We start from the raw sequence: 27,709 nt of genomic DNA, 5'->3' as shown, positions 1-27,709 counted from the left end.
TTTAAATACCAAAAATAAAGTGGCAAAATGGTGGAAAAATGGCAAAAATAGGATAAAAGTGTCAGAAAGAAGTGGCAAAATAGGCAAATCAGCCAAAATTGGTTAAAAGTGACCATGGGAAAATGAGCAAAGACTGGCCAAAATAGGATCACAGCACCAGAAAGAAAATGGGCAAACAAAGGAAAAATACTGGCAAAAGGGGCACAAAGTGGTAAAAATGGGTCAAATAAAAGTATCAAAAAGAAGTGGCAAAATAGGCAAAAATGTCAGAAATGAGATAACAGTAACAACAAGAAGTGGCGAAATTGAATAAATTAAAGGATAAAAAAGAATTGGTAAAATGGGCTAAAAGTAGCAAAAATGGGATAAAGTATAAAGAAGAAGTCGCAAATATGGGGAAAATTGTTTCAAAAATTGGAAAAAAATGCAATTTAATGGGGATTTAATTCAAGAAGTGAAACTTCCATATATTCTTGATTCATCTCATACAAGTTGAAACATTTCAAGACTTAATGTGGTTTAATCTTGATGATTATGGCCTACAGCTCACAAAAAAATTATAAAGCCACTATCTCGAAATATTAGAATATCACAAAAAAAAAACGTATGAAAAAGGATTTATAATACAGAAATGCTGACTTAAATTATGCTCATTTATGCACACATTTGTTGGTTGGAGCTCTTGTTGCATGAATTACGGCATATATGGCAATCAGTCTGTGGCACTGCTAGGAAGCCAAGGTTGCACTTATAGAAGCCTTTGAACTGTCTATGAGTATCTATCTCATCTGCACCTCTTAAGTTTGATGACAAGACAGATGATTTAACTAGAGTGGTGGCATATCTGCTATTGATGACAAACTGTATAAGTGGCCATTTTTAACAGTTCCTGGTGTTTTATTTTATAATAATCAGCCACTTTGTCCTGTCAACAACCATGCCATTTTCTGCCTTTATGACCAAACCATACAAATGAAACCTGCTCATCCCCTGCAGTCTTTTTTCTATATTCTTTTCTCAGCAAGCACTCACTCTACAGATAGATAACACTTCACATGCATAAAATATAGCATTAGCCTTCATTTAAGACCACAGAGTATGACTTTTGCCTTGTCTGAAACAATTTGCAGCCTTTTACAGCTGAAGGCCAGACAGCTAATTGAGAATCCTGTTGTAGTGTGCTTTTCATGGAAGGCAGTTTTTATGTTAACATGCTAATTTTATACTTTGTCTTTAGGCAGACAAGCACAAATCTTGTACATGTTCCTTTCAGTAAAAACATACATTTTCTCTTCACAGCTGGGGGAAAACCTCAAGAAAGATGATCTCCTCACTAAATACTACACCAAGTCTGTCGTCAGTGCATTCAGGTGGTCTTGATATTCAGCTCTTCTTCTTTTTGAAGCCAATGTGGAAAAGAAACTGCATACCAAAACTTGTATGATGGGAAAGTTTTAATCTTGAAGCACTCAAAGTTAGAAGTTTGTTGGATTCGTAGTACTTAAACTAAAGGTTGGGTGAGGTTGTTGACTTGTGACCATTTAATTTGTGTACCTACTACTCAGTCATTAGTAAAGCTCTATTTTTCCACAGCCTGTGTGGACTGTTCCTCTGATTTTTCAGTTTTTCTCATACTCAACTCATAAGTCTCATTTTTTTTGCACCTTCTCCCTCTCTCTCTCATTTCTTCTTGCCCCAGTGAGGGTGTGGTAGCCTACTACTGGTCCCAGTTTGATATTCCAGTTGAAGACCTTGAGATTGTGCCAGAGATCTCTGAGGAGCGAGTGTTGGAGACACTTGAAAATGGCATAAAAGCCCAGCGCAGCACAGGAGGCCCTAAAACTGTCAGAATCACCGAGATCACTGCCTCAGGTAGGTACCTGTAGGAGAGGGGTGGGCGGGTGACACTTACTGGGGCTACATACTTCAAGATAATTTCTTTGGTGTAATGTCTGACAGGTGTGAGCCAACCTGATAGGGAGAACACCAAGGCCTATTCAATTTCAATTCATGAAAGATAGATATGCTTTACTTTATTTTTCAAAAACAAAAAGAAGAAGTGTTAGAAAGTAGTCCAAATACTACTGCCAGTTCTTTCACTTCTGTCATCTGCCATGTTTGCTAACTGTGAAGTCATGTTTAACCACAAGAGGTTTACCAGGTTTGAGAATCAGGACTCTGGTTGTTCCTGGATGAAATTTAGAATATGAATAAGTTTATTTATTTTGACACTTTGGTCACACCATTGCTCTCCATACACTGCAAACAAAACAATTTTATTATTATTACCTCCGCCAAGGAGGTTATGTGATCGGTAGGGTTTGTTAGTTTTTAGCAACATAACTCAAAAAGTTATGGACAGATTTTGATGACATTTTCAGGAAATGTCAGAAATGGCATAAGGAAGAACTGATTAGATTTGGGAGTGATCCAGATCACTGTTTGTATCCAGGATTTTTTTAAAGGATTCTTGACTATTGGGAGATAGGGCTAATGGCGGAGGTCTGCGCTCTCCGAGTTTTTTTCTAGTTTTTATTTGTGACATAGATTGTGAAAATTAGGACAAACACCTGTGTTTAAGGCAACAGTTTAGTTGGTAATTGGTAATGCTTTATCCATTACTTCTTTTGGTGTAGACTCTCACTACAACATATAAACACAGGTAACTGATATTTGTTCATACCACACTGTTTGCCAGTGGCAGATTTTTGTGAACAGGGCTGATATCAGCTAACCTTGCAAAGCAGATGGATACGCCTGTTTCCATGTTTCTCACTGGCAAATCCATCTTGCAAAGCTCCCGTCTGAACCGTTTGGGCCCGGTTAGAAAGTGACAGGACCAATCAGCATTGAGGGGTAGTACTTTGAGGCGCGGCGGAGCTGTGACGTAAGCAACAAGAGGCCGGTGCAGATATGGCAGAAGAGCTTAGCGTGGATGCTACTAAAGCGTCAGTTTTATCAGAAATTGATGACATTTCTTCATTGAAAGAAGAACAAAGAACAGCATTGAGTTGTTTTCTTTTCAAAAACGACAAAAGTCATGTACGGACATGTCTACAGTTGCCATGGTTCATGTTATGCAGTTCTGTATGGAGTTTACTCCTCAGTAACGGCTATGTCATGTGTTATGTTGCTCTGATTGGCCCGTAAAGATGTGACAGATAAAACTTTCATCCAATCACCCTTCAAGTTTTTTCAAAGCCTCTGCCCTTTCCCAAACGAGAATGAGAGATTTACCAGATGGATGTGTTTCACACATCCATCTGGCATGCCAGGTTAGTTATCAGCCGACACTGATGTTAAACTGATTTATTGCTGCGTCCCTGATTTTTGATCCTGTGTTTCACATTTTAAACATCTGTTAAGATTTTAAAGATCTTTTTTGAGATCCAAGCTAAAATAGATGGGGATTACATGTTTACAATGCCACAGCTGCCTCTATATTAAGGGATAGTTGTATTTTTTATGAGGGGACATATAAAGTTCTTGTTAATAGTAAGTACGTTGCCTGTAAAAAGTTTTTACCCCCTTCGATGTTTTACCCTTTTATTGATTTTATAAATCAGTCATTTTCACTATGATAGGGCTCTTTTCATTACAAAAAAACATTAAAATGTCAAAGTGAAAACTGATTTCTACCCAGTAATGCCAATAAGATAAAGATATGTAATGTAAAATACGTGCACAAATATTAAACACATTCAAGTCAATATTTGTCAGACGCACCTTTGGCTACAATCACATCACTGAGTCTGCATAGTTCTCAGTAAGGTTTGCACATCTGAACACTGCAATTTTGCTAAATTCTTCAATTTTGCACAGCTTGGTTCACATTTTTGCTCCAAAATGAAGCAACTGTTGGCCTGGACACTAGCACCAATGCTTCTGATTCAACACACGTGCATTGATATTAATAAATCACAACTGGGGAGGGCCCATTTGCTGGGGCCCAGACTATTTTGTGAGCAGGACTGTTAGCTAGTATAGCTAATGGTTCATATAATATGTTGCTTTAACTAAATATTTACCTCCAGAATTGTACTGTTTATTGTTTTCAGCTGCTGCTCAATACACAAGCTGTGACATGACAACACTTTGTCACAGTCCCTTAATTTATATGACCTAGAGCACAGCGGTATGATTTTGCCAAATTTGATTTCCCCACCCTGAGCCTGACATCTAGGAAAATGGCAGCCTTGTGAATATGTTCGATGTCACCTCCTATCAGTCTTGGTATTGTGTATGCTTTCTATTTGTGTTATAGAAGCCTGCTCTGAGTTGCTGATAAGATGATAACAGATAAGCCAGACTGCTCTGCTTGTGCTGCATCTGAGATTGCAGATTTTATGTTGTTTGGACCCTCTAATGATATTAGCTGGGCTCTGGCCGGGCTTGAGACAGCCATTTTTCTTCTTTTCTGTCTTCTCAGCATTCACATTGCATTTGTCCACATCCTGGCCACCAGCCAAGCACTGGCCCCTGTGACTCAGTGGTTTTGGTGCTCTTTAAAATGATTTCTGTGGGTATGATTTGATGTTGCTGTCCCAGATAGTTAGACAGAGATGTATGGTTTGCTGCTGTAGGGCAAGGTGAGATGAAGCAGAAAGAGCTACACACCATCACCAGTTCCCTTAACCGCGGGGAAATGGGACAGAAAATGTGCAACCCAAATATTTTGGGCTCATGCATCAAATTCTATCAGCATCCCAACGTTAGTGACCCATTCTTACCTTTTCTCCTGTTTCCCCTTTCTCTCTGTCTACAGCCACAGATCCTCGCATGGCCAGGAACCCCAGAGCCAGTGAGTATGGCGTGTCCCATTTCAATCACTCGCAGTTGTAATTTTCCAGCTGGCTAAATGCACACCCTCCTGCCAGTCAGTAACGAATGGCTGCTTCAGCCTGTCCTGTACATGTGCTGCTCCAGTCAGAGATTGAGAACCCTGTATCAGGCCGGAGCCAGTCAGTCACTGACTGTGCCAGACACTTTTCTTTCACTCTGTCTGGAGATTTACAACACTGGGATGATTAGACTACATTACATTACCATAGTAGATGTGCTATTCTGACATTAATCAGTCACTATATACAGCTATAGCATAAGGGATGGACAAACTTTTGATTGCAAAGTGTTTTAATAGGTTGTTTGTAGTGGAAAATCTCAGCTTTTCATGATTTCAAATGGATTTTTGAGGAAAACCAGGAAAGATACTATGCATATTTGTAATCAGATTTGTAACCTAATTTGTAACCTAAATCAGATTCTTTCAAAAAGCTGTAGCCACATGATCATACTCACTGAACTGTTTTTATTTCCAGAGGAGTGTTTCTTCCGCCTGGAGGCTGAAGATAAGACAAAGACCTTTGAATCACCGGGCTACCCCAAAGCTTACCCTGCCAAATCTCGATGCCAATGGCAGATTCGAACTTCAGTCGACAATGCCATATTTGTCACTTTCCCTTTCTTCAACGTTGAGGATGACTGCTCTGATGATTTTGTCTCCATCTATGACTCTTTGAGTCCAGATGATTCTCAGGCCATCACGGAGTAAGTCATGAATGTCTGACAGGGTAGGAACAATGTCCTTGGCACTGAGACATACTGTTGCTATCTTAGAACTAATTCCCTTAAGAGAAATTATTTAAAATAATTAGCACATTTTACTGTAATAGGAGGCTACATTATAATGTGGCTCAAATAACATTGCCTTAGACCTTGGTAGCAGGGTTTACCTGATAGGGCTTCAAAACATTTGTCTCATTTGTTTAGCCTTCAGGATAAAGAGAGGGGGAACGTAGTTCTGTCTATTTCTCGAGGAAGACTACAAGGATTTACTTTGTATTTGACTGAAATGTTGCTAAGGGATTAAGGACTAAAAGCTGTTTGAATGTGGGTGGAAAACATTTTTCACTTGATTCCTTTCACTGGATTTGTGATAACAACTTTTTTGCTTTTTTTCTCTCTTTTTTGGCCCTGAAGCCTTTAGTGCTGCATGTCCTATTTTATTGTTAACTTTTGAGACCTCAGTGAGATTGAGTTGGCTCAAAAAGACCTCTCCTTTCAAATGTGTGATGGGTGCCAACCTGAATCCTGCTGCACCACTGTGTGTAATTGCACTGAGTCTATGGGGGAGAGCTGAAATTCTGATACTACAGGCTCCTGATGCTACAATCAGTTGTAGCTGCAGGCAATTTTAAACTCAGAAACCATTGCCAAACAAATATGAGTTACCAAGTGATGCATAAAATTTTTATAAAGCTATTGAGCGATCCGCTTTATCCAAGGTGACATGGGGTTTATGAGAGCCATAATATAATACTCTGTAATGACATTATTCTACTGGAGGTAGATGTATTGCTGCTCTTGCAGCGTCATTCACACCTCCATTGCTTTGCCGCCAGCGGTGCTGAAACTTTTTGCTAATGTACCTAATCTTTGACTTTGAAACTCTGCCTAAGCAATTTCTACCCAGCGCTGGCACATCTCTGCTTATTTATCTCTTTCTCTGCCTCTCACTGCTTATCTATTGATTTCTTCTCAAACATTTTTTTCTTAAAGCATTTCAAACTTGTTTGCTGAATGGATGTTTTAGTGCTCCTGACTAAAGGGAATAACAGCTTTATATGAGTGCCCTGTGTAGCTCATCCTTAGAGAAAGCATATCTACATTCAGTAAAAGCATCAAGCATGAAGCTTGTACTTCATGGTTGTGTTGCAGTTATTTTTGCACCCACCTTTTTGTCTGATTTGTGCACCGTCTCTTTTGATCATAACAGGAAGTGTGGTCAGAGACCACCCTCCAACCCTCTGGAAGTGTCTTCATCTGGAAATATCATGCTGATTAACCTGATCACTGACAGTGAGGTGCAGAGGCCTGGGTTCTCAGCGAACTATAAAGCCATCCCAAAGTCTAAAGGTATCAATGACCTGAGCATCACTTTCCATCAGTTACCTGACTGTAATATTTAGCATCATCCAAAACACTAAAGATTAGTATACTTGTATTTGTACTTTATACATTACAAACTAAAATGTGGCAATATGTTTTGTTTACAGTCAAAACCTGCGGTGGTGAGTTGTCTAAAAGCCAAGGAGTCTTCACCTCCCCTCTTCACCCCAGCTTTTATCCTCCTGCTGTGGACTGCAAGTGGACCATCAAGGTTTGCATCACTGCTCCTCTCTCTTTCCCCCTCCTCCACCTGAAATCCCTCCATCCTCCTCCTCCTCCATCCTTAGCCTGCCATGAGAGGAATGCTGAGGCAGCACTGTAGAAGCCAAGCTGTTCAGTACCTCTTCTATCTTCATCTGTCAGAGCGCTGTTGCTGCCGCAGCTCTAGCTGTGCTGCAGTGTTTAGTGTGTTGGAGTTTTATGCTGGTGTGTGTTTGTGTGTGTGTCAATGCCTATAGTCTGTTTGGGTGGGTTGCAGCTTGTTTGCCTGCATTTACGTGAACTACAGACACATGTCTCGATATGTGGGTGGAGAAGTGACATGCATGGTAAATAGGGTTGTAATGAACCAATCAGGACTTTGTCTGTGCTGCAGGTCCCTGCTGGGAAAAAGGTGCGGGTGAAGTTCACCATGTTTCGTATGAAGGAGCCCGGGGTGGACATCAGAGAGTGTAACAAAGACTTTGTGCAGATTGAGGACCGCAAGTATGACAGTAACACATTAAAACAACACCTTAAATGATGGCTTGAGCAATCTGTGGTATTAATCAATCATCACAGCACATATGTAATATACAGTGCATTCAGAAAGTATTCAGAAAGTATTCAGACCCCCTCCACTTTGTTTTCAATTCTGTCATGCTGTAGCCTGATGCTACAGTTGAAATCATTCATTTTTTTTCTCATTAATCCACACACTTCCCACATTATGAGAAAGTTTGCAAATTTATTTTAGAAAATGCAATATCACATCGACATACCTATTCAGAACCTTGAAATTTAGCCCACCTGTGGTAAATTGAATTGATTGGACATGATTTGGGAAGGCTCAAACCTCTCCTTAGAAGGTCTTGCAGCTGACAATGTATTTCAGAGCAAAACCAAGCCATAAGGTCAAAGCATCAAGCATGAAGCTTGTACTTCATGGTTGTGTTGCAGTTATTTTTGCACGCACCTTTTTGTCTGATTTGTGCACCGTCTCTTTTGATCATAACAGGATCAAATGCAGAGGCAGAGGCAGCCACTCTGCCATAAGCCCATCACTCTGCAGTGGTTGTTGTCCTTTTGGAACTTTTTCCCAACTTTTTCTGAAGCTCAGTCAGAGTGACCATCAGGTTCTTGGTCACCTTTCTTATCAAGGCCCTTTTACCCTGATTGCTCAGATGGCCAGATGACCAGCCCTTGGAAGAGTCCTCATTGTGCTAAACTTCCTCCGTTTGAGAATTATGGAGGCCACTGTGCTCTTGGTAACCTAGAGTGCAGCTGATTTTTTTTTAACTTTCCCCAGTTCTGTGCCTTGAAAAGATCCTGTCTCTGAGCTCTGCAGGCAGTTCCTTTGACATCATAGCTTGGTTTTTGCTCTGATATTCATTGTCAGCTGTGAGGCATTCTATAGAGATGTGTGTGCCTTTCCAAATCATGTCCAATCAATTTAATTTACCACATGTGGACTCAAGCTGTTGAACATCTCAGCAAAGACAGAGTGAAATGGGTGGAGCCTGAGCTAAATTTTTAAGTATTGCTACAGTGCTGAGTGTAGATTACCAAGAATAAAAAGATTTTTTCAGCTGTGACTTCAGGCTGCAACATAACAAAATTTAGAAAGTGAAGGGGCTCTGAATACTTTCTGAATGAATTCTATATTACATGTAAGTTGTAATAATTTCCATTGATATTGACATTAGAGTATATAGAAGTATTTGTGGAGTGGGTGTTAAGTTATTTTTCAACTTTCTGTGAAATACTATACCTGAAAGAATATTCAAAAAATATTGTTGAATCAAGGAACTGCAAACAGCAGATTGATGGAAAACAGCTAAAAGTCTTTTTTTTTTTGCAAAAAAAAAGTAAGGATTTAAATAGCCTTGTTAACAAGCCTGTAATTCTTCTTGATGTTGGTTTTGTGCCCCAGGTTTTGTGGAGAAGTATCCTCTTTGTCCCATACCAGTAAAACCAACATCCTTGAGGTGTACTTTCACTCCGATGAGTCTTACACGGACAAAGGCTTCAGTGCAGAGTACAGCGCCTTTGATCCTCAAAACCGTGAGTTAAAACTCTTGTTTTGAACCCAGATTTGCTTGATATTAAGCAAGACTGGCTTGAAATGTTTTGCCATGACAGTGACACTTATATCCTGCCATTACAGAGCAGAGGAGGGGCCCTGTCATCTGAGAGATGGCAAGGCAGTAGCTGACTGACAGTCAAATAGATTGTCAAATAGAGCTGTTTAGCGACAGAGGCTTAGAAACTACAGCCGTGAAACTCAAGAGCTAGACTAATCACCAGAGAGCTTGTTTATTGGGTTTTTTTTTTTTGGTGTTTTTTTTGCCAGTGTCAGTCAGGAGCACTCCACTCTCAATACCCTCCACTCTTTGTGTAGCCTCCTAGTTTGAGCAAAATAGATTTATAATTACTCTGATCAACAGGGACAAGCATTGGCAACTTGATGGATGCTGCAAACATATACTGTCACTCCCTCTCGCTCAATTTCTCATCATGGTGTGTCTTTCCTCTTTTTTTGATTTTTCGAGCAGCTTGCCCCAATGAGTTTGCCTGTGCTTCTGGCATCTGCATTGCCAAAGACTTGAGGTGTGATGGCTGGAACGACTGTGGGGATATGAGTGACGAGATGAAGTGCAGTAAGTTCCTCTGACACATCTGCACATTTTCTGTCTTTCTTCCGATCTGAATACCTCGTTCTTCCTACCCCGCTGCTTTGAAAGAGTAGTTAGACACTTTGGCTTATACTCTTACTCTCCTTCTTGCCAAGAGGTGAATGTTAAGATCAATACCACCCTCATTACTTAGCCTGTTAAATACAAGGCTATGGCTAGCAGCCAGTTAGCCTAGCATAAAGACTGGAAGCAGTCTTTATGGAACAGTTAGCTTGGCTTCAGCAAAGGTAACAAAACCTCATGAGTTAATACAAAGAGTGTGCTATTCATAGACGTTAATGTGACAGACTGTTTCTTGGCCAGGTGCAGTGGTTTCTTTGGAGTCTTATTTTTATTTTGAGCTTGCCAGGCTTCAGGAAGTTTGTAATGGCAGAAACTTTTGGTTTGTCTTGTGAGCATCCCCTGCGGACAAAGAAATATAACCCATTTATTTAGTGATTTTTTCCTGTAACCTATGTATAGGGACAGCTTTCTGACAAAAAAGTATCTCATCTTGCTTTCTTTGCCAATAAAGTGCATCTTAAATGTAAATCTTTGCCATGGAAAATGCAAACCTAGTCTCTCTTTTAGGCCATTAATCGTCTCATCTTACACCTACAGGCAGGGGCAACAGACATTAGATATGTTTATACAGTTTTAGTAACTCTTGTCACTTATGTCTGCTATTGCAGGTCATATAGAGGCATTAGTATAGATTTCAGTCCACTGATGTTCCGAGGTGAATCCAATTAAACACGAATTATAATTGCATTTAGCTGGCAAGTCTGGAGTCAAGTAAACACACTGTAAACCAGGAGTTCCCAAACTTTTAGTTCTGTAACCCCTAAAAAACAGCGTCAGAGACCAGGGACCCCCACCCTCTTTGAGGGAGATAAAGTGCACGATGTCGCACAAAGTATCCTGTACAAAACTTTTTTTTGGTTGTTTTTATAACTTTTGCTTACATTTAATCACAAATGTCACTTGATAACTTTTTTTATTTTAAACTGTTTTTATTATTTTATTTTGAAGTCATTTTAACAACATTTTTTAAATAAATAATACAGTGTATAATTTTGAACCATATTAAGTTTTTCTTTGTTTTTCTGGAAAGCATCTCATGACCTCCACTTTGGGAACCAGAGCTGTAAACCAACTTCACACTGCAACGGTAAAACAAATCCACACCATGTGGCTAATGTTAGCAATGATAGCACCACTGGCTTTCAATCCTCAATCCTGTCTTGAATATCATCACTCAGTGCTTCAAGTATATGTGAGTGTATAATCTGACACAGCCTCTGGACGACTTCATCACCATTTTCTAGATCAAAATAGTGCTAAATTGGGCTGTTTCTACCATTGCTAATGATATTATGAGTCAGCAGTTGTTTACATTGCGTTAAAGAGCATTGTGGCAGCAAGGCAGGAGTCTTTAAGAAAAGCGACAGTGGCTACTAGTGGTGGGAAACTGCATTACAGTTCAGGTGAAGCATTCGACCAGGATTGTCCCCCCAAGCGCTCTTCCCCCTAACCCACAAGACAGTCTTCTGAGAAACGGGTCTGGCTGCAGACTGTCTCTGACAACCACTCTCACAGACTGTTCATCTGAGATGCTGTCTCTTTCAGAACAGAAGTGTCGTAATTTGCTGGTACAATGTATGAGATGTTTCTTTTTTAATTAAACTTTTTCATAAACAGAGTCTGGCAGCTACATTCATGAAATAACCACATTTCTAACATTACAGACTAAGAAACATTTAATAATAAAACAGGGAAAAAGATCTGACATCTAATCTGGAATTTAATTTTTTATTGACCCATTTTACAAGTTGTTACACAAAAGAAGCTTCTTTAGCTTTGGCATCTTTAGCTTTACCTAAAGCTAATGCAGCTCAGCTACGTTATTAACATTATTACATAAGCCAATGTAGCTAGCTTTAGAAACAGGTTTAGCAAAGGCAGCTAAAGCTAATATAGCTACATAGAAAATGTAGCTCATAGCTTACATATCTGGTTTGTGAGTTTAACTTTAGCTACGACAGCTACGTTATCTACATAGCTAATGCAGCTAACAGAGCAACATGTTGCTATGCCTGCTGCATTAGATTGTTCTTAAGGAGGACAAGCTTTTTTCCTGCAAGCAGACTGTTTACTTGACTTTATTAAAGGTTGTGTAATCAGGTTTTCTACTTTCCATATCCTAACCCTTACCCTAACCTCAAACAGACCCTCCTTTAGATCAGTGGTTCTTAACGTGGGGGTGGGGACCCTTTTGGAATTATTTCAAATTGTTTATTTTACCATTTTTTATGAAAATATATGCAAAAAATAGTTAAATGTAAAATAAAAACATGGTAATTTGGTGGATTTATGCTGAAATTGAAGTCAAAAAAGAAAAAAGAAAACGGAAAAAAGGCTGCACACAGATTTGGCTGGTCCCCAGACAAACCCAGAGAATGGACCCTCCCTGTGGATTTGTTGATGATATCAATGTTGAGTGTTTTATTAGTAGCTTTCGTGTTAGTGTCCTGAATAACAGTTCTCTCATTTTGAAGCTAAAAAGTCAAACTATTTTTGGGTTCTAATGTTGAAAGTATTTGTACTAGTATTTGTGCCACTTTTAAACCACTTGTACCACCAAATTTTGCCACTATTATTTTCCACTTCATTTTTTCTTGCACAATTTTGACTAGTTTTTTTTCCACTTCTTGCCAATTTTAACACATAACTTTCAATTTCAAACAGCCCCCCCCCCCATTTTCTGCCTGTTTTTGCCACTTCTAAACCAATTCTTGCCACTTTCCACTTAATATTCCCTCCATTGACCCATTATTGCCACTATTAACCCCTATTTACCACTTTTTTTGCCCATTTTAACCACATTTCACTAATTGTTATGGTCATTTAACCCATTTCTGCCTATTTGTCTGCCTCAGTTGACCCATTTTTGGCACTTTAAACCACTTTTTCCCACTGTGCAAGATCATACCCATTTTTTAATCCCTTTAACCACATTATGCCCAATTTTTTTTGCCACTTCAACCCATTTTTTGCTGTTTTAGCTTATGTTTTTTGCCCACATTTATAAAGTTTTTGACATTTTTAAGCTCTGCCTGTTATTGGCACCTATAGACATATCTTGCCACTTTCCACTTGTTATTGCCTCTGTTGACTATAAACTCCTTTTTACCACTTTTTTGCCCATCTTTGCCAATTTTAATCACATTACACAAATTGTTATGCTCATTTTTGCCAGTTAAACCCATTTCTGCCTGTTTTCCTGTCTCAGTTAGCCCATTTTTGCCAGATTAACCCATTTTTAAATCCCCTTTAACCACATAATGCTGGTTTTGCTGCTTAACCCCATTTTTGCCATTTTTGCTTATTTTCTTTCCCCACTTTTATCTCATTTTTGCCACTTCTAACCCATTTTCCTACTTTTGAAATCCTATTTCACCACTGTCTTCACCAATCTTTGCCATTTTTAACCTATTTTAACAATTTTCACTCATTTTAGTTCTATTTTTAAGAAAATGGATTTACATCTTTAATTCTATGGCACAAATGAATAAAAACAACCTATTTGTTGCTTTGATAGGATTGGTTATTATTCAGGTTAGATATAAAATATGGTTATCACAGCTTAACTTTACAATTGACCATGATTTTGCTTATCTCCATGGGCCCCCACTTTGGCTGGGTCCCAGAAAACTCTCCCTTTTATCTCCCTTTTTTGGCGGTTTTGTCTCCACATGACTATCCTTGATTGTGCATGGTTGTGTTCAATCACCTTCAGGTACAGTGGGGTTTCCTAGTCTCTAGCACCTTTATTTTGGGGGTCACAGGCTGAAAATGTAAAAATGTATATTGCTCTTAATGGAACTTTCCAAGTTTGCTACCTTCAAAAAGAGCAGGTAATAGGTTTCAGTCCTGTTGTTGTTGTTTAGCTAAGCTAACTATCCTCAAATTTGATCCCTGGACTTGAAATTAGAGGTAGGAGTAACATTGTCCTTTTACTTTTGGCAGTTGAAAAAAAAAATGTGTGGTCCCTCAAATGTATTCTATTTTTTTTTTTCAAACGCTACTGTCTTTGCTTTGTATGAGACAGGCTTGCTGTTTCTAGTTTTTATGTTAAGCTAACTGTTTTCATATTTCCTCTCTGAACATGAGATCAGTATCATTCTTGTCTGAGTTCTTGAAAATAAGGCAAATGAGTTCTATTTTATATTATTTGTGATACTTTATACTGCAGTCATCCATTTATGATTGCCAGTCCTTTCGCTAAGCTAAGCCAACTAATCTTGTCTCCAGTCTTGAGAGTATCAAATCTCTCAATGAACTCTTTGCTTTAAAAAAAAAAAAAGTTATCATTTTATAGTCATTCTATAAAGCCATTTCCATTTTTTGAGCCACATTTGCAGTTTTGTTTAGGGATGCACGATATTGGATTTTTGTGAATATCCAATATGCTGATATTTACGGATTCATTTTAGCTGATACCGATATTTAGATATATTTTACATAACTAAAAATTCAGTCCTTTGAACACAATTTAAGGTTTGAGGATGAAACAAAGCATTTTTTTTTAAAACACACTTAAAATTTAAAGAATGGTGAAGAATAAAGAAAAAGATCTTAGCATACATAGGTCTGTTGGTCCAGCGTTAAACTCCACTAATTTATTGTTATATAGCGCCAGATTTTACAGTTGATACATGCAGATAGTCATGGCCAAAATATTGGATGTAAATATCTGCTGATAATGATATTTGCCCTCCTTAGCTGATATCTGCTGACACTGATATCAGGCCAATAATATCGTGCATCCCTAGTTTTGTTGTGTTAGGCTAAGCTAACTAGATTGTCATTTAATTTGAGCTTTAGAATTGCATCATTCTTTTCTCACAATAAAAACAAATTAGCACATTTCCAAAAATTTGCAGGCCACTGTCTTTTTATAAGTCAGGCTTGTATGCTATGGAAGCTAAGATTGCTAGCCTAACATAGACTCTGCAACTACTACCTAGTACCTATCTTTTCTTTTACTGTAGACAAGAAAGCAATTAACCTTTGGTTACATATCTAGTGATTATTATTGCAGAATATGAGGTGTTCTTACATGTATGTGTTTCTTGTGTATGGCTTTTCTGTTACCTCAGAGTGCGAGGATGACCAGTTTGGCTGCAAGAATGGCCTGTGCAAACCCAGAATCTGGATGTGTGACCGGGTCAATGACTGTGGTGACGGCAGTGATGAGGAACAATGCAGTAAGTGGTTTTTGTCTTTAAGCGCTCTTTAGGGGGCACAACCCCCTATCTAATGCTAGGCTAATTGTGCTAACATTAAAGGCACATCACTGCTAATGCTCTGGTCACTGACTCCTGGGCTGTGCAGTCATTATTGTGTCAGTAATGGAGTTTGTTTGAGGCCTCGCACAATTTAATCTGCATCCATCCAGATGCTCAATAATGTGTAATACACACAAGAAGAAGGGCAACAGATGCCACCATGGCTGCACTGCTTATGTCTTCCTGAAAGTTATTAGTGTGTCCTTTCCTTATCTGACTTTTTAGACTTTTTAGAATATTATTTCCTCAAGACTTTGTTTTGTCATCTCCAGGTTGTGAGGAGAATGAATGGCGCTGTGGTGACGGTACTTGTCTGCCCCAGGATGTTGTGTGTGACACCAAGAAGGACTGCGAAGACGGGAGCGATGAAGCCAATTGTAAAACCTGTAAGTGGCTGCTCTTATTCTCTTCCCAGCCACTCAGCCAATTGAAGAAAACACTGTTAGAGTGATTCAAAAGCATGTTACACAAACCTTTAAGCAATTAACCTTCATCTGCTGCTCAGTAAAGAGTTAGGTAACAGTTAAATGCTACAGTAAAGACTTAATTTTTAACATAAAGCCATTTTCACTGCTAATATTCTTGTATCATTTCATCCTACTCTGTACTTCACTCTCAGTTTTTTTCGCTCACTCACTCAGTCACACACAGACATACACACACATCCACAGTGCACTCTTGCATTTCCTCTTGATTTTCACTTCTGTGAATAAAGAGGGATATTAGACCTCCACCCCAATCAATACCCCCAATCAATGCAATCTGCTCCTCAATCACTTTGCATTGTGCATTCAAAGCTCACTTTGAAGCTTCGCTGATTGCTTAGTCTTTTTACCGCTTCAGCTTAGCATCGCTCTAACGCTTTGATTGAAATATACGTGCTATGTGTGTTTTGACTTTGGGACCTGTCTCTGCCCCGCCATAGCTCCGGGTATCTGCTCCGACTTCAGCTTCCAGTGTAAGAACAAAGAATGTGTCAACAAGGTGAACGCAGAATGTGACCGCATCAACGACTGCTCTGATAACTCAGATGAGGAAAACTGTGGCAAGTAATTTTTTCTCCATCTTTACTCTGCCTTACAAATTTAAGCCTTTACATTTTGTCTCAAACAGCAGAAAGTGGATCTAATCTTTTCAGTGCCATTCAAATAGATTACAGAAGAGCTGGTTGAGCTGCGTGTTGGGCTGTCTGTTAGAAAAGAGCCCCAGGCCTTTACTGCTTTATTTATTTCATTCTTCTTTGAAAGCAGCTCTTGTCATCTCTGAAGTTTTTATTTTTTTTCCATTTCAGCCTCAGGGTGTGTCTGTGCGTTTTTCCCTTTTTTTCTTTTCTTTTTTTTTGATCAGCTAATATGGCAGTGTGCCTTATTAGGATTCCAAAAAGCAGTAGTAGCACTCAAAACCAAGGCCGACATCATGATGCCTTCAAGTCAGCTTTATCTAACTTCAGATTTTCTTTCTCTGATCATTCCTGCCAGTCTCAGCTGGTATTTTAAACCTACAATCCAGTGCTCCTCCTCTTCAATTATGTTTTCTGTTTTTTAATGTCAGGCTGTGGCACCAGGCCCTACAAGCTGAATCGCATCGTAGGAGGGCAGAATGCTGAGCTGGGGGAGTGGCCGTGGCAGGTCAGCCTTCACTTCTTGACCTATGGACACACCTGTGGAGCCTCCATCATATCAGAGAGGTGGCTCCTATCTGCAGCACACTGTTTTGTCACCAGCAGCCCATCGTGAGTCCCAGCTAAAGCATCCACAGTGCTCATGCACATGCACAGAGCTGGACTTCTCTGTAAACAAAACCTAACCTGTCCTTCTCATATGAACTGTTATTGTTTCCCTCCAAACTGTTATTATTCATCACGTTATTTAACATTTTATTAGATCTCATTATGCAACACTCTCATGCACTTTCTGTGGAGAATAGTAGAACTGTGCACAACAGAGGACCATTTATATACAAATTGCAAAGTCTGAAAATTAGCCCCTGATGATGCAGTTAATTCGGAAAAACCTTGGGGGGCTAAATTTACATCTCATCCATGAAAAGCATGAGGCTGTAGTTCTTAAACTGGACTGTAGGTGGAGCACTTACCATGCTGTTAGCCAGGGAGTGTGTGCATTTTCCAAGACTTGCAGTTGCTTTAGATATTTGCTTTACACAACACCATAATTTAATTTGTAGGCATTTTCTAGATTGGATATTCAAGCCTCTAAAGAGGTTTTCTTTACACTCATTGATCATCATAAATAATGTGCAATTTAGCATGTTTTTGAACAGGGTTTTAAACAATATAATGAAATTAAATGCAATTCAGCAGAATTACAGTGTGGCAATCCTACCTTTGTTGCATAAAATTTTGAGTGTGCAAGTGACTTTGGGAGAAGGTGTTGTGTTAAGCAGCTTTTAAAACTCCTATCTTTAAGTTGCATATGCTTCAGGCCAGTTTGCTTTAGATTGCATTATACTGGGTGCATGGTCATGACACTGCAGCCTCTTATCCTGGTGCTAGTGTGTAACCTTTCCCCTCTGATCCTACCACAGGAACCATGTTCCATCCAACTGGCAGTCCTACAGCGGTATGCAGGACCAGTACAAGCAGGATGACGTACAACGCCGCTCATTGAAGAAGATCATCTCCCACCCGGATTACAACATCATGACCTTTGACTATGATGTGGCACTGCTGGAGCTCAGTGAGCCGCTGGAGTTCACCAACACCATCCAGCCCATCTGCCTCCCCTCATCCTCCCACGTCTTCCCTGCAGGCATGTCCTGCTGGGTCACAGGCTGGGGTGCACTCCGAGAAGGAGGTATTATGCTGGAGTAGAACTATAGTATCCTGTTTTGTTTTGTTCCTCGCTGTAACTGATTATTGGACTAATTTTGAATATTTATGCTGTTATTCCTCAATTACTGGTGACCCACTCTCCAACTGTGTTTTTCTTTTCCGCATACCCTGCTAACATCAAAATCAAGACATCCCACTCCTCCCCCATCCTTCTCACAATTAGCTATTCATCTCAGTCCTTTATCTTTTTCACTGGCTGCGTCTTTCTTCTTCCCTTCATCTCTTTCTCACTTCATCCTGTCTTCTTCCTTTTCTTTAATGTCCCTCCCATTTCTTTATCTCTCCCATCATGACACACTTCTCTTCTGCTCAACCCTCCCTTCTTTTTTTCTCCTCTCATCTTTTTCTAATCTGCTCTATTCCATTAAGCCTGCTTTCATACCCATATATCAAGACAGACGTCAGCTCTCCTGGGAAGTCTCTTAAACCTTCATTAGCTAACTCTAATCCAACCCATTAACACCTTTGATGTTGGTGACGAACACAGGGGTCATGTGGTGGAGCGCTGACCCCTTTGTCTTGCTCTCGCAGGTCAGGCAGCACGGCTGTTGCAGAAGGCGTCTGTGAAAATCATCAACGACACGGTGTGTAACGTTGTCACCGAAGGCCAAGTCACCTCCAGGATGCTCTGCAGCGGCTTCTTGGCTGGAGGAGTCGACGCATGCCAGGTGAGGCTATGCTACATGTTCTCCAGCCAAAGACCAGGGTTATAGAGATCTTCTTCACCACATATAGGCTGTCACACCCTCATAATTATCACGCTATCACATCAAAACCCAGTCTATTAACCATCCTCCACTTCCCATCATCACCAGGGAGACTCCGGCGGGCCCCTGGTGTGTTTCGAGGAGAGTGGGAAGTGGTTCCAGGCCGGCATTGTGAGCTGGGGCGAAGGCTGCGCACGTCGGAACAAGCCCGGTGTCTACTCACGTGTCACCAAACTGATAGGGTGGATCAAGAAGGAGACTGGGATTTAAAGGAGGAATGTATAGTTTAGAAAAGGATGGAGAGCAACATTATAAACATGCTGAAGATGAAACATTGGAGTCTTAACCTGGACAAGTTTCCCAAAGTGAGTCATTTATCAGCAGACAGAGGGGACTGCTGTATGACTCGGATACTGGTGTGGAAGCACTTTATTTAGTTGCCAACTCCCTTCAAACCAATCAAACTCATTTTCACACACATACCCTTACATGTAAAAACACCAACTCAATTTTTTATTGCCTTTGAAATACATGTTTTTTACCCCATTATGTTTCATTAAGTAGCATAACCTTAGTACAATTTATGAAATATGTATTATCAGGGAATTATCTCTAATTTTTTATAGAAATATTGATGCAGGATCTGTGTAGTCTTTTACAGTTTTTTAGGATTATTTTAAGGGCACACTCACACTGGGCAGTCTGCACTGCACTGAAGCGCATTCAACCCCCAAAGTTCAGTTTGTTTGGCTAGTGTGTGGCAATCAGTATACTTCCTTCACCTTTGTAAACAATCACAGGTGAGTAATGTAGAAATGATATTAACAATAGTACCATTCCTCTTTTAACATTGCCAGAGTGTTAGATGGCCGTACCTGACCAAAATGACTAAAAATAAGCCACAAAAGGAGTCAAGTTACTGCCATGTTGTTTGTGTATTTCCTGAATGTACCAACTGTTTGAGACCATGCATGTAGGCTGTGCATCATATTGCAACATGATGGCATATCAGTGCACAGGCTCGATTGGGGCTGAACAATATGAATGCAGGCCAGCAAGGACTGGGGAGGGGGTACAAACATTCTTCAGCAAAGTATGGGGCAATAAGCCCCAGTGTGAGTGTGTCAGAAGCCTTTATTTTGTTTATTCTGAACAGGTGCCATGGGCTGCAGTGAATGTTGCACTTTGCTTATGCTGTACATAGCTTGAAGTGTGGGATTTCTTACACTTAGCTTTACATTAGCTTCACAACACCCCAACATTACCAAGGACTACTTTACATTGTAGATCAAACATCAAGTCACTTTTAAGGCATTAACGGTGAGATCAGCACTAACACCTATACAGCAGCCACCTATAAGTTAAAATACTTTACTGACATATTACTGTCAGAATGTCCATTGCTGTTTGACATTGTATTGTGTGCCCTAATAGATGGAAAACATGCAGGAAACATGTTTTGTTTTGACTCTTGGGCAGGAAAATTGCACTCTCCAAGAGCCTGAAGTGAAAAGATGACACAGAAAACTTCAGATTTAATCTGGACTGATTATGGACTAATTATGTGTTTATTAAGCCTGATATCTACTAATAATGGCTGACTGGTGGCTTTCTGTAAAAATCAGATCAAATGTTCAGCCATTCCTGATAAAACTATTGCACCCTTGCATTCTTGATTATTCTGGGGTTGATTTGATAACTGCAGAGATTAAAAGACACAGAAACGGATCCACACTTTAATCATCTTTTGGGGGCTGGATGTGGAGATTTAGGGGCCTAACATGGCCCCCAGGCCACCAGTTGATAATCACTGCTTCAGATCTTTAGATTGATTAAAGTTTTTATCTATCTGCCAGGCAGCCACCAGTCTTGTTTATTTATCAGTTATTAAGTGAAAACATCAACTTGTAGGGACATCAACATTTCTGAGAGTGGAAATTAAGATTAAAAAGAGGGTATTTTAATAACATACTAAAATGAATGAAAACCAAATGCAGCCTGGAAGGTAGAAAAAGCACTAATCAATGTAAAAGCCCACTAGTTGCTTTGGAAAATGGCCAGCAGTGATGCTAAGTACACTAGATTTGTAGGCAGAGACTCCAGTGTGGTGCCTGAAGATGGATCTGAGTCTGAGACTGTACTGATGCTGAAGTTGTTTTTAAGTTGTTGTTGATCTCAACCGGGGTCCTTGATCAGTATTGCTATTACATATTTACACATGCTGACTGGCCTTGGCTGCTGTGTGAGTGATTTGCCAAAATGTTATATTCAGGAGGGGAGGCAGAGGACGAGGATTAGCTCAGGGTGATTGGGGTCTTCAGTCACACACACCTGAAGGGGGTTTTCACAAGCCGCCAGACATATGCAATGACTTCTTATACCCTTTTGAGTTTGCACGACTGACTCCATCAACTTTTAAATCTGAGTTTTGATTGGATGCTTTGTTACTCTAAATCCCTAAATTAACAAAAATGTTTTTATCTTGAAAAACAGACCAAAGATTCTACTAAGTATTATTCATTTGGGTGGAAAAATAAGATTTTGTTCTTTTTGCTCAGTTATTGGAGGTATACAGTGAAAATAATCAGGTGTAAATGTGTATATCTGAAAAGCATTGAAAGGCTATATCTATTAATATATTCACAAGCATTTTACTCTAAAACTGTTTGGATTGTGGATGTTTTTTTTTTATTGTCTTGTATTCTGTTTTTACCTGAAAGAGTTGTGATAATAAACATCTGTCATCAGATTCCTTATTTCCTAATTGCATCACCTGTATTATTTGTCTCTGACGAGGCCGGGTTTTGTATTATGTCGTGCATAATAAATGGGTGTCTTGTGAGACCTTGTCCCTCCTCATAGTAGAATTGTAATGAGCATGTAGCTCTCCTCCCCATCACGAGCAGCGCATCTACCTGGGGAACAGAGGTGACAAGACAAACTCGTACTGTCAAATAATACCTGCCTTTGTCACAGCTCCATCCTATTACCCTACAAGATGGGCATGCCGTCTTCACGAGGAGGATACACATGCAGTGGGGGTTCTAGTAACTCATCTGTCCTCATTAAAAGCCGCGCTCCACTGGGGGAATAGCAAAATCAACATAGACAGTGCTGCTAATTTATGTATTCATCATTGTTGCCTAATGGGAAGCTTTGTTTGTTGCTCTTCCTCATGCCCAATGAAGCTGCTCACCAGGCTGATTAATTCTCAAGATTCACACCAGCTTTATCGGAAATGGTTTTATTTAAATATAAATATGTGTACAAAGGTACAAGCAACGATAGCTCATTTTTAGCAAATAAAATTCTTAATACATTATTAAAAGAATAAACAAACAAATGGCAATTAGTTGTGTTCCAAAAAAGCATAGTAACTGCATTCAATGATTGATGAACAACTTAGAGATGAATATCTGTGGACCAAAATAAATCAACCAATAGATACATATGTATATAAAGATACTTTACAATAGAGCAGCTTACACGCTGTACATTAAGGCTTATATAAAATATAAAAATAAAGACAAGCGATGATGTTTGCCTCCTCACTTTAAGTGACATTTGCTGTCTCGTCAGGCTGCCTGGAAACAGCTTTGTAGACAAATGGCAGTACAGGTGTCCATACTGAAACAACCAGGTATTGGAATGCGACAGGGCCAGGTGCTGAAACGAATGTCTCCAACATGAAATGGACATGGGTATAAACGCTGAAGAGTTTCACTAGACACATCATTTGCATGCAACAGAGAGAAAGTATGGGCTCAGCCATTTGTACAGATACTTAGTGTTTCAGGGTAGTACTGATTCTTGTAAACATATTGAGACTATTTGATTGAGTTGTAAAACTTGAGAGTGTATGGTCCACATTAAGGACTGCCTTAAACATCTTTCCCCTGCTAAAGTTGATGCCGCATTCAAGTTTAAATTTAAGATTGCCATCTTTCCAAACACCGCTTTTTGATTGTTCTGGCTATAGCCTATTCTTAATTTACAATCAGAAATCACAGCAGAAAACAGTACCAGGGCTAGGACAGTAGTTTTCAACCTCAGCCCGTTTTTCACCCTTTAAAATTACCACCATCTTTGGGTTTCCATGGCCTTGCCTTGTCCATCTTGGTACAACACACAGTTAACATAAAGACCTCCATTAAAATGAAGGTAAAACACACATTCTCTTCATGTCTCCTTCTTTTCTCCACCTGTGAGCAATACTGCTAAGTCCAACGTGTTAGGGTTATAATCAGGAGTGGCTCCAGGAATACAGCTCAGGCCAGAAGTATTCCTCCGCTGATTAGACTCTTCTTATAGTACAGTGCCTGGAGCACTTGTTGGTTGGTCGAGCTAGCCTGTTGTGCAGAACAGTTCATGTCTGTCTCTGTGGATAGCTCAGTCTCATGTTGATGATAGAGAAACAAATGTGCTTAGAATTCCTTTCGCATGCCAACAAAACACCAAATGACAGACAACAATAGGCTGTTTTTTCCTCAAATGTGTCTTAGCTTGTCATTTGTTCTTTCAAAGTATTTTAGCATTTAGCATTGACACAAAGTAAACTCTGGAAGGCAGGTAAACAGCTACCCCAGTCATTTTGGCCACCCAAATTCAGGAGATGCTTTTGATTCATTTTCTCATTGGCCCTCAATCTGACAGACTATCTCCCCAGGTTTGGATGGTCATCCCGTAGAGATAACCTCAAGAGGTATCAAACTGTAATCATTAGTCTTACTTGAACATCATAATCTGCTGAATTCTCCAGCTCAGGAGCTCCACAGTTAGCATTAGCGCAGATCCCACTACCCATCCCAACAAACAAAGCAAGGTTAATCCATAACCTAAATTCGACTTCCTCCAAATGCGATCCAACATGTCCCTTAAGGACCGTCCCAGTGAAGAAAAGTCTGTTCATGTTAGTCAAGCCACATACATGTGGAGGTGACAATGGCTATCTACTCACTGCTCCCGCACTTTTTCCCCATTTTTTGTCCAATCAGACGTGCGTCTGCATCCGCTGTGAAGGCCGTCCATAGTCAGACTGCTGTGAGGACACTTGTGACGAGGCATAAGAGAAGCGAGACGAGCTGGACACCTTGCTTGCCTGGTCCGATTGGTCATAGGCATCCACCTTCTCATAGGAGGCGGGCTTAACGTAACTGGTAAAGGCGCGACCGTAGGTGGCAGGCAGATAGGCAGAGCCACTGTAGACAGGATCTGTTGGATAGATGCTGGCTGGTTGGGCAGGCTGCTGCTGGGCCGCCTGCTGCTGTTCGTAAGCGGTTCTGCCCGCTGTGGTTGTAGCGTATCGTTGGGAGAAGTCATAAATGCGGGGCTGGCTACCGTGCTGACCATAAATTGGGCTGGGGGAGGGGAGCTGGGATGGAGTGTAGACTGGTCGAGAATTGGGCACGTATTCAGAGAATCCACTGCTACGGATGTGGCGATCCTCATGGCCTCGGACATTGTAGTAGCCATTGGTGGGGTCCTTTGAGAAGGAAAATTGAAATTAATATTGTTCAGTTTTAAGTATGATGTATAAAAGTAATGAATTCTTGCTTCTTCTGAGTTTGTTTCTTTAAACAATACTCTCAGTTTTACCTTGATGTCCGATCTCTCGTCCTCCTCCTCTTCAAGGAGGTCACTGTGTTCTGTGCGGGACGTCCCAGGAGACTCGCTGCTGTTAGGAGCCTGAGGGAAGACCAATAATTTCTGAAGAATTACTACGATGAACAAGACCTCACTTGGATAAGAACAAAACAAAGTCTGAGTGTTTCATTGGAGAGTAAGTGTGAAATCTTGCTAACCTTCAGACAGAGACAGAAAGAGAGAGAGAGATCTGTCAAACAAAGAAATGAAGAAAAAAAACTTACCATGGGCTCTTTGACATCCTCCTCATCATCGTTGCCACGTGTAGCGTTGTGATCGCTGTGAACAATCTGAACTCTGATGTCGCTCTTGGAGAGACGAGTGCACCTTTTGCCTATGGGAATGAAAAGAAAAGGAACTTTACTTGACATTTCCAAACGTCAAAATTAACTTTTAAATTCTCTTTAAACATACTGGAGTGGAAAAAAAACTGTTAGATTTTGAGCTCATGCATTTGAAAGACTTGAAATTGTTTGATGTGAAGATTGGCTGTTGACCCTCTTGCCCATACTGACCGTTGAGCTCACCTTTGCCTGTGTGCCTGCAGCACAGGGACACCAGAGTGATGACACAGATGAGCAGGACACAGCCTCCACCCACAGCTCCACCAACAATTATCAGCATTGGCGGGGCTTCTGTAACGAGAACAGTAATACAAGATAAGTATGGTGTTTTAGGGTAGGGAGGGGGGTGGATGGTTTGTGAGGAGAAGGGATGAAATGAGAGATGGTGGAGCATAAGTGTCAGTGTCAAGAACTAGCAGCTTAAAGCAAAAAAAAGAAAGGAAAAGAGATCCGTTCATTTGTCTTGCTAATCCCGGAGACGTCAGCGCCTATATAAATTCATCTGCTGTAAGCCCTGTCCTGCTCACAGCTAGCGTATGCTCGCACAGGCAACTCACAGCCTGGCTATTGTCTCTAATCTCTCTGAAAGAAGGGTAACAAGGCCTGACATGCAATGAAGCAACAGACAGTAATCTAATTAGAGATTCCAGGAGATACCGCTGCCCATTTCTCTGGGGACCCCTCTCTGCTACGTTGATGTAAATTACTGGCGAGGACCTTATTTTTGGTGTCTGCTGCAACAAAGGCTTCAAGTGGTATCAGTATAAGAGCACTGCTGCCTTACTCTAAGATCACTTTAGGGCTGCAGCATGAGCTGCTGAACTTGGCTCTGGGACAGTGATAGAGAATATGAGTCCAACCACAGACACATGGGGCTTCCTCTAATTGACTTTTGTCCCCAATCAATATCTATGGTATGGGGCAAACATATTCATTAAAGGAACCATCTGCTGATTAAATCATATCGATTAGGGGCAGCATAATTAAGATAAGCACAAGAGAGGAGCTTTCACCTAATCTGGCCCCCTTCATAGCCAGAATTAAGTGCTTCACTATAGCTTCTGCAGAGGGCTCTGGTGGTTGGGGACCTGTGTTGGGGGGGTCCTATCAGTGTGTACCTTGCTCCTTCAGCGTGACCAGGGCGGTGCCAGTGCCGAAGCGGTTCCATGCGGTGCAGTTGTAGCGCAGCTGGAAATCTTGCGCTAGCGTCTCAGACAGCACCAAAGAAGACACAACACCATAGCTGCTAGTTACTGTTTGCACAGAGTAACGACCCGAGGAACCAGAGGACAGGCTCATATCACCAAAGGTCCATACCTGTCGAGAAATCAGAAAACAGGGTGTAACTCTAGGGGGAATTTGACTGGGAGCAGACCCTAGGCCCCAGAAAAACCCAGCAAATGGACCGGACCCAGTTGTTATTTACTGATGAAAATGCATGTGTGTTGGATCAGATGCATTGGTGCTAGCTTCCAGGCTAACAATTACTTCATTTTGGAGCTGACAGGTGTGTGAAGCTATTATTGGGTTCTGGTGTTGAATTCATGCCACCCCTTCTGTAACCTATTGGTGCAGCTTTTAACTCGTTTTTGCCACTTTTTATCCACTATACATGATTTTTCCCTTTCTCAGCCCATTTGTGCAGCTGTTACCCCATTTTTGTCTCTTTTAACCCATTTTGCCAATTTTTCACCACTTTTTTCCCCTCCACCACCCCTTTATGTGCTGTTACCCCATTTTTGTCTTTTTCAACCAATTTTTGCCACTTTTTTGCCTATTTCGGCCTCTTTAAACAGGTTTTGTCACTTTTTAAACACTTGTCACCATTTCCGACCACCCATTTTGGCTTTCTCAGCCCATTTTGGACACCGTTCTACCATTTTTTCTGTTTTAACCAATTTTTGCCACTACGTCTAACTGCCTAACTTTGTCAATTTAAACCCATTTTTTGTCACGTTTCAGCCTTTGTGCCTCTTTTCCCAATTAATGAAATAACTTTCTCTTAAAGCTATTTTAGTTCCTTCTGCTTAATGCTTTGGCACCTCTGACATTATGGGCGGCACAGTTTTGAGTGGCTCTTACACCACATGTCATTCCCCATCCTCTCATCCCTGTTTCCCACTCTATCCACTGTCCTATCTCCCAAATAAGGCAACAAATATTTAAAGTGTTTAAGTTTAAATAAATTAAAACTGGACTAAAACTTTCAAGCGTGAAAATAATTGCCTTTCCCAAATGCCGTGTGTGTGCCATTACCCAGATGGATGTAAATACATTCCATACAATGGAAATGTGAAACAGTCTGCATGGGATGTCAGGTTAGTGTCAACTAGGGTGGTCAGTCAGATTTCAGGGGCCATGCTACCCCAGCTCAACTCCCTGAAATGCCCCTGTTAAAGTAACTTTTCTATGAAAACTCACAAAGCTGAGGTCTGTGCAGCTGTTTATCCTTAGATCCAGCCTACCGCTGACTGAACATGAGTTTCTCCCTTCATTCCACTTTCTTTGTGTCAACCCTAACAGTGCTCCATGGCTGACACAGCTCACAGGCTCATGTTTAAGCTGCCTCCCACGTCTGCCCTGCAGGTGAGGCCTAAGGAGGGTTTGGTATCTGCACTATGAAATAAGGCTCCTCTCCTCCGTCTCTAGCACAAGGGCCAGCAGGGCACCTGTCTCTCACTCCTCCTCACACCCTAATTATCCTCTCCCAGCCCAGCGAACGTTCAGCAGTTCAACAGGGTCAGTCGAGTGATGCCTCTCGGGCCGCTAATTGAATGCGGTTTGGCTGAAACCTGCAGGAAGCCGCTCTCCCACAGCTGCTTTAACTTAGACATACTTTCCAGTCAATGTCTAAGCAATTACAGCTGTGAATATGTGTGTGTACGTGTTTGTTAGCGTGCGAGGTGGAAATGTGAGGGTGTAAAGGTGTGAAGGGGAGGTCAGGGGTACAGCTGCACTGAGTGAGCCATCTAATGTGGGTGTGGCAAGGAGG

At 40.7% G+C, this 27,709-nt stretch overlaps 2 protein-coding genes across 4 annotated transcripts in view; one reads left to right on the top strand and one right to left on the bottom strand.

The window, feature by feature from the left end:
• Nucleotides 1-21,472, top strand: part of zmp:0000001114 (suppressor of tumorigenicity 14 protein homolog) — a 38,011-nt gene extending 16,539 nt beyond the window's left edge. The window contains exons 4-19 of the mRNA XM_041793071.1: nt 1,300-1,370; nt 1,700-1,872; nt 4,766-4,801; nt 5,319-5,547; nt 6,776-6,915; nt 7,056-7,159; nt 7,544-7,653; nt 9,080-9,210; nt 9,702-9,806; nt 14,984-15,091; nt 15,445-15,558; nt 16,098-16,217; nt 16,724-16,904; nt 17,717-17,985; nt 18,555-18,691; nt 18,839-21,472. Of these exons, the coding sequence (XP_041649005.1) occupies nt 1,300-1,370; nt 1,700-1,872; nt 4,766-4,801; nt 5,319-5,547; nt 6,776-6,915; nt 7,056-7,159; nt 7,544-7,653; nt 9,080-9,210; nt 9,702-9,806; nt 14,984-15,091; nt 15,445-15,558; nt 16,098-16,217; nt 16,724-16,904; nt 17,717-17,985; nt 18,555-18,691; nt 18,839-19,000 (2,190 nt within the window). The 3' untranslated portion in view covers nt 19,001-21,472. The remainder of the gene's footprint in view (nt 1-1,299; nt 1,371-1,699; nt 1,873-4,765; nt 4,802-5,318; nt 5,548-6,775; nt 6,916-7,055; nt 7,160-7,543; nt 7,654-9,079; nt 9,211-9,701; nt 9,807-14,983; nt 15,092-15,444; nt 15,559-16,097; nt 16,218-16,723; nt 16,905-17,716; nt 17,986-18,554; nt 18,692-18,838) is intronic.
• A 495-nt stretch (nt 21,473-21,967) lies between these two features.
• kirrel3l (kirre like nephrin family adhesion molecule 3, like) overlaps nt 21,968-27,709 on the bottom strand; it is a 41,400-nt gene continuing 35,658 nt past the window's right edge. For 2 of the 3 annotated variants that reach the window (XM_041793072.1, XM_041793073.1), the window contains exons 11-15: nt 25,836-26,034; nt 24,889-25,008; nt 24,598-24,707; nt 24,326-24,415; nt 21,968-24,212 (exon numbers count right to left, since the gene is read on the bottom strand). In XM_041793072.1, the coding sequence (XP_041649006.1) occupies nt 23,721-24,212; nt 24,326-24,415; nt 24,598-24,707; nt 24,889-25,008; nt 25,836-26,034 (1,011 nt within the window). In that variant the 3' untranslated portion in view covers nt 21,968-23,720. The remainder of the gene's footprint in view (nt 24,213-24,325; nt 24,416-24,597; nt 24,708-24,888; nt 25,009-25,835; nt 26,035-27,709) is intronic. The other variant, XM_041793074.1, reaches the window with a different exon arrangement.

This window comes from Cheilinus undulatus, linkage group 8 (genome assembly GCF_018320785.1).
Source record: "Cheilinus undulatus linkage group 8, ASM1832078v1, whole genome shotgun sequence".
NCBI lineage: Eukaryota > Metazoa > Chordata > Actinopteri > Labriformes > Labridae > Cheilinus > Cheilinus undulatus.
This window is presented reverse-complemented; position numbering and strand designations above follow the sequence as displayed.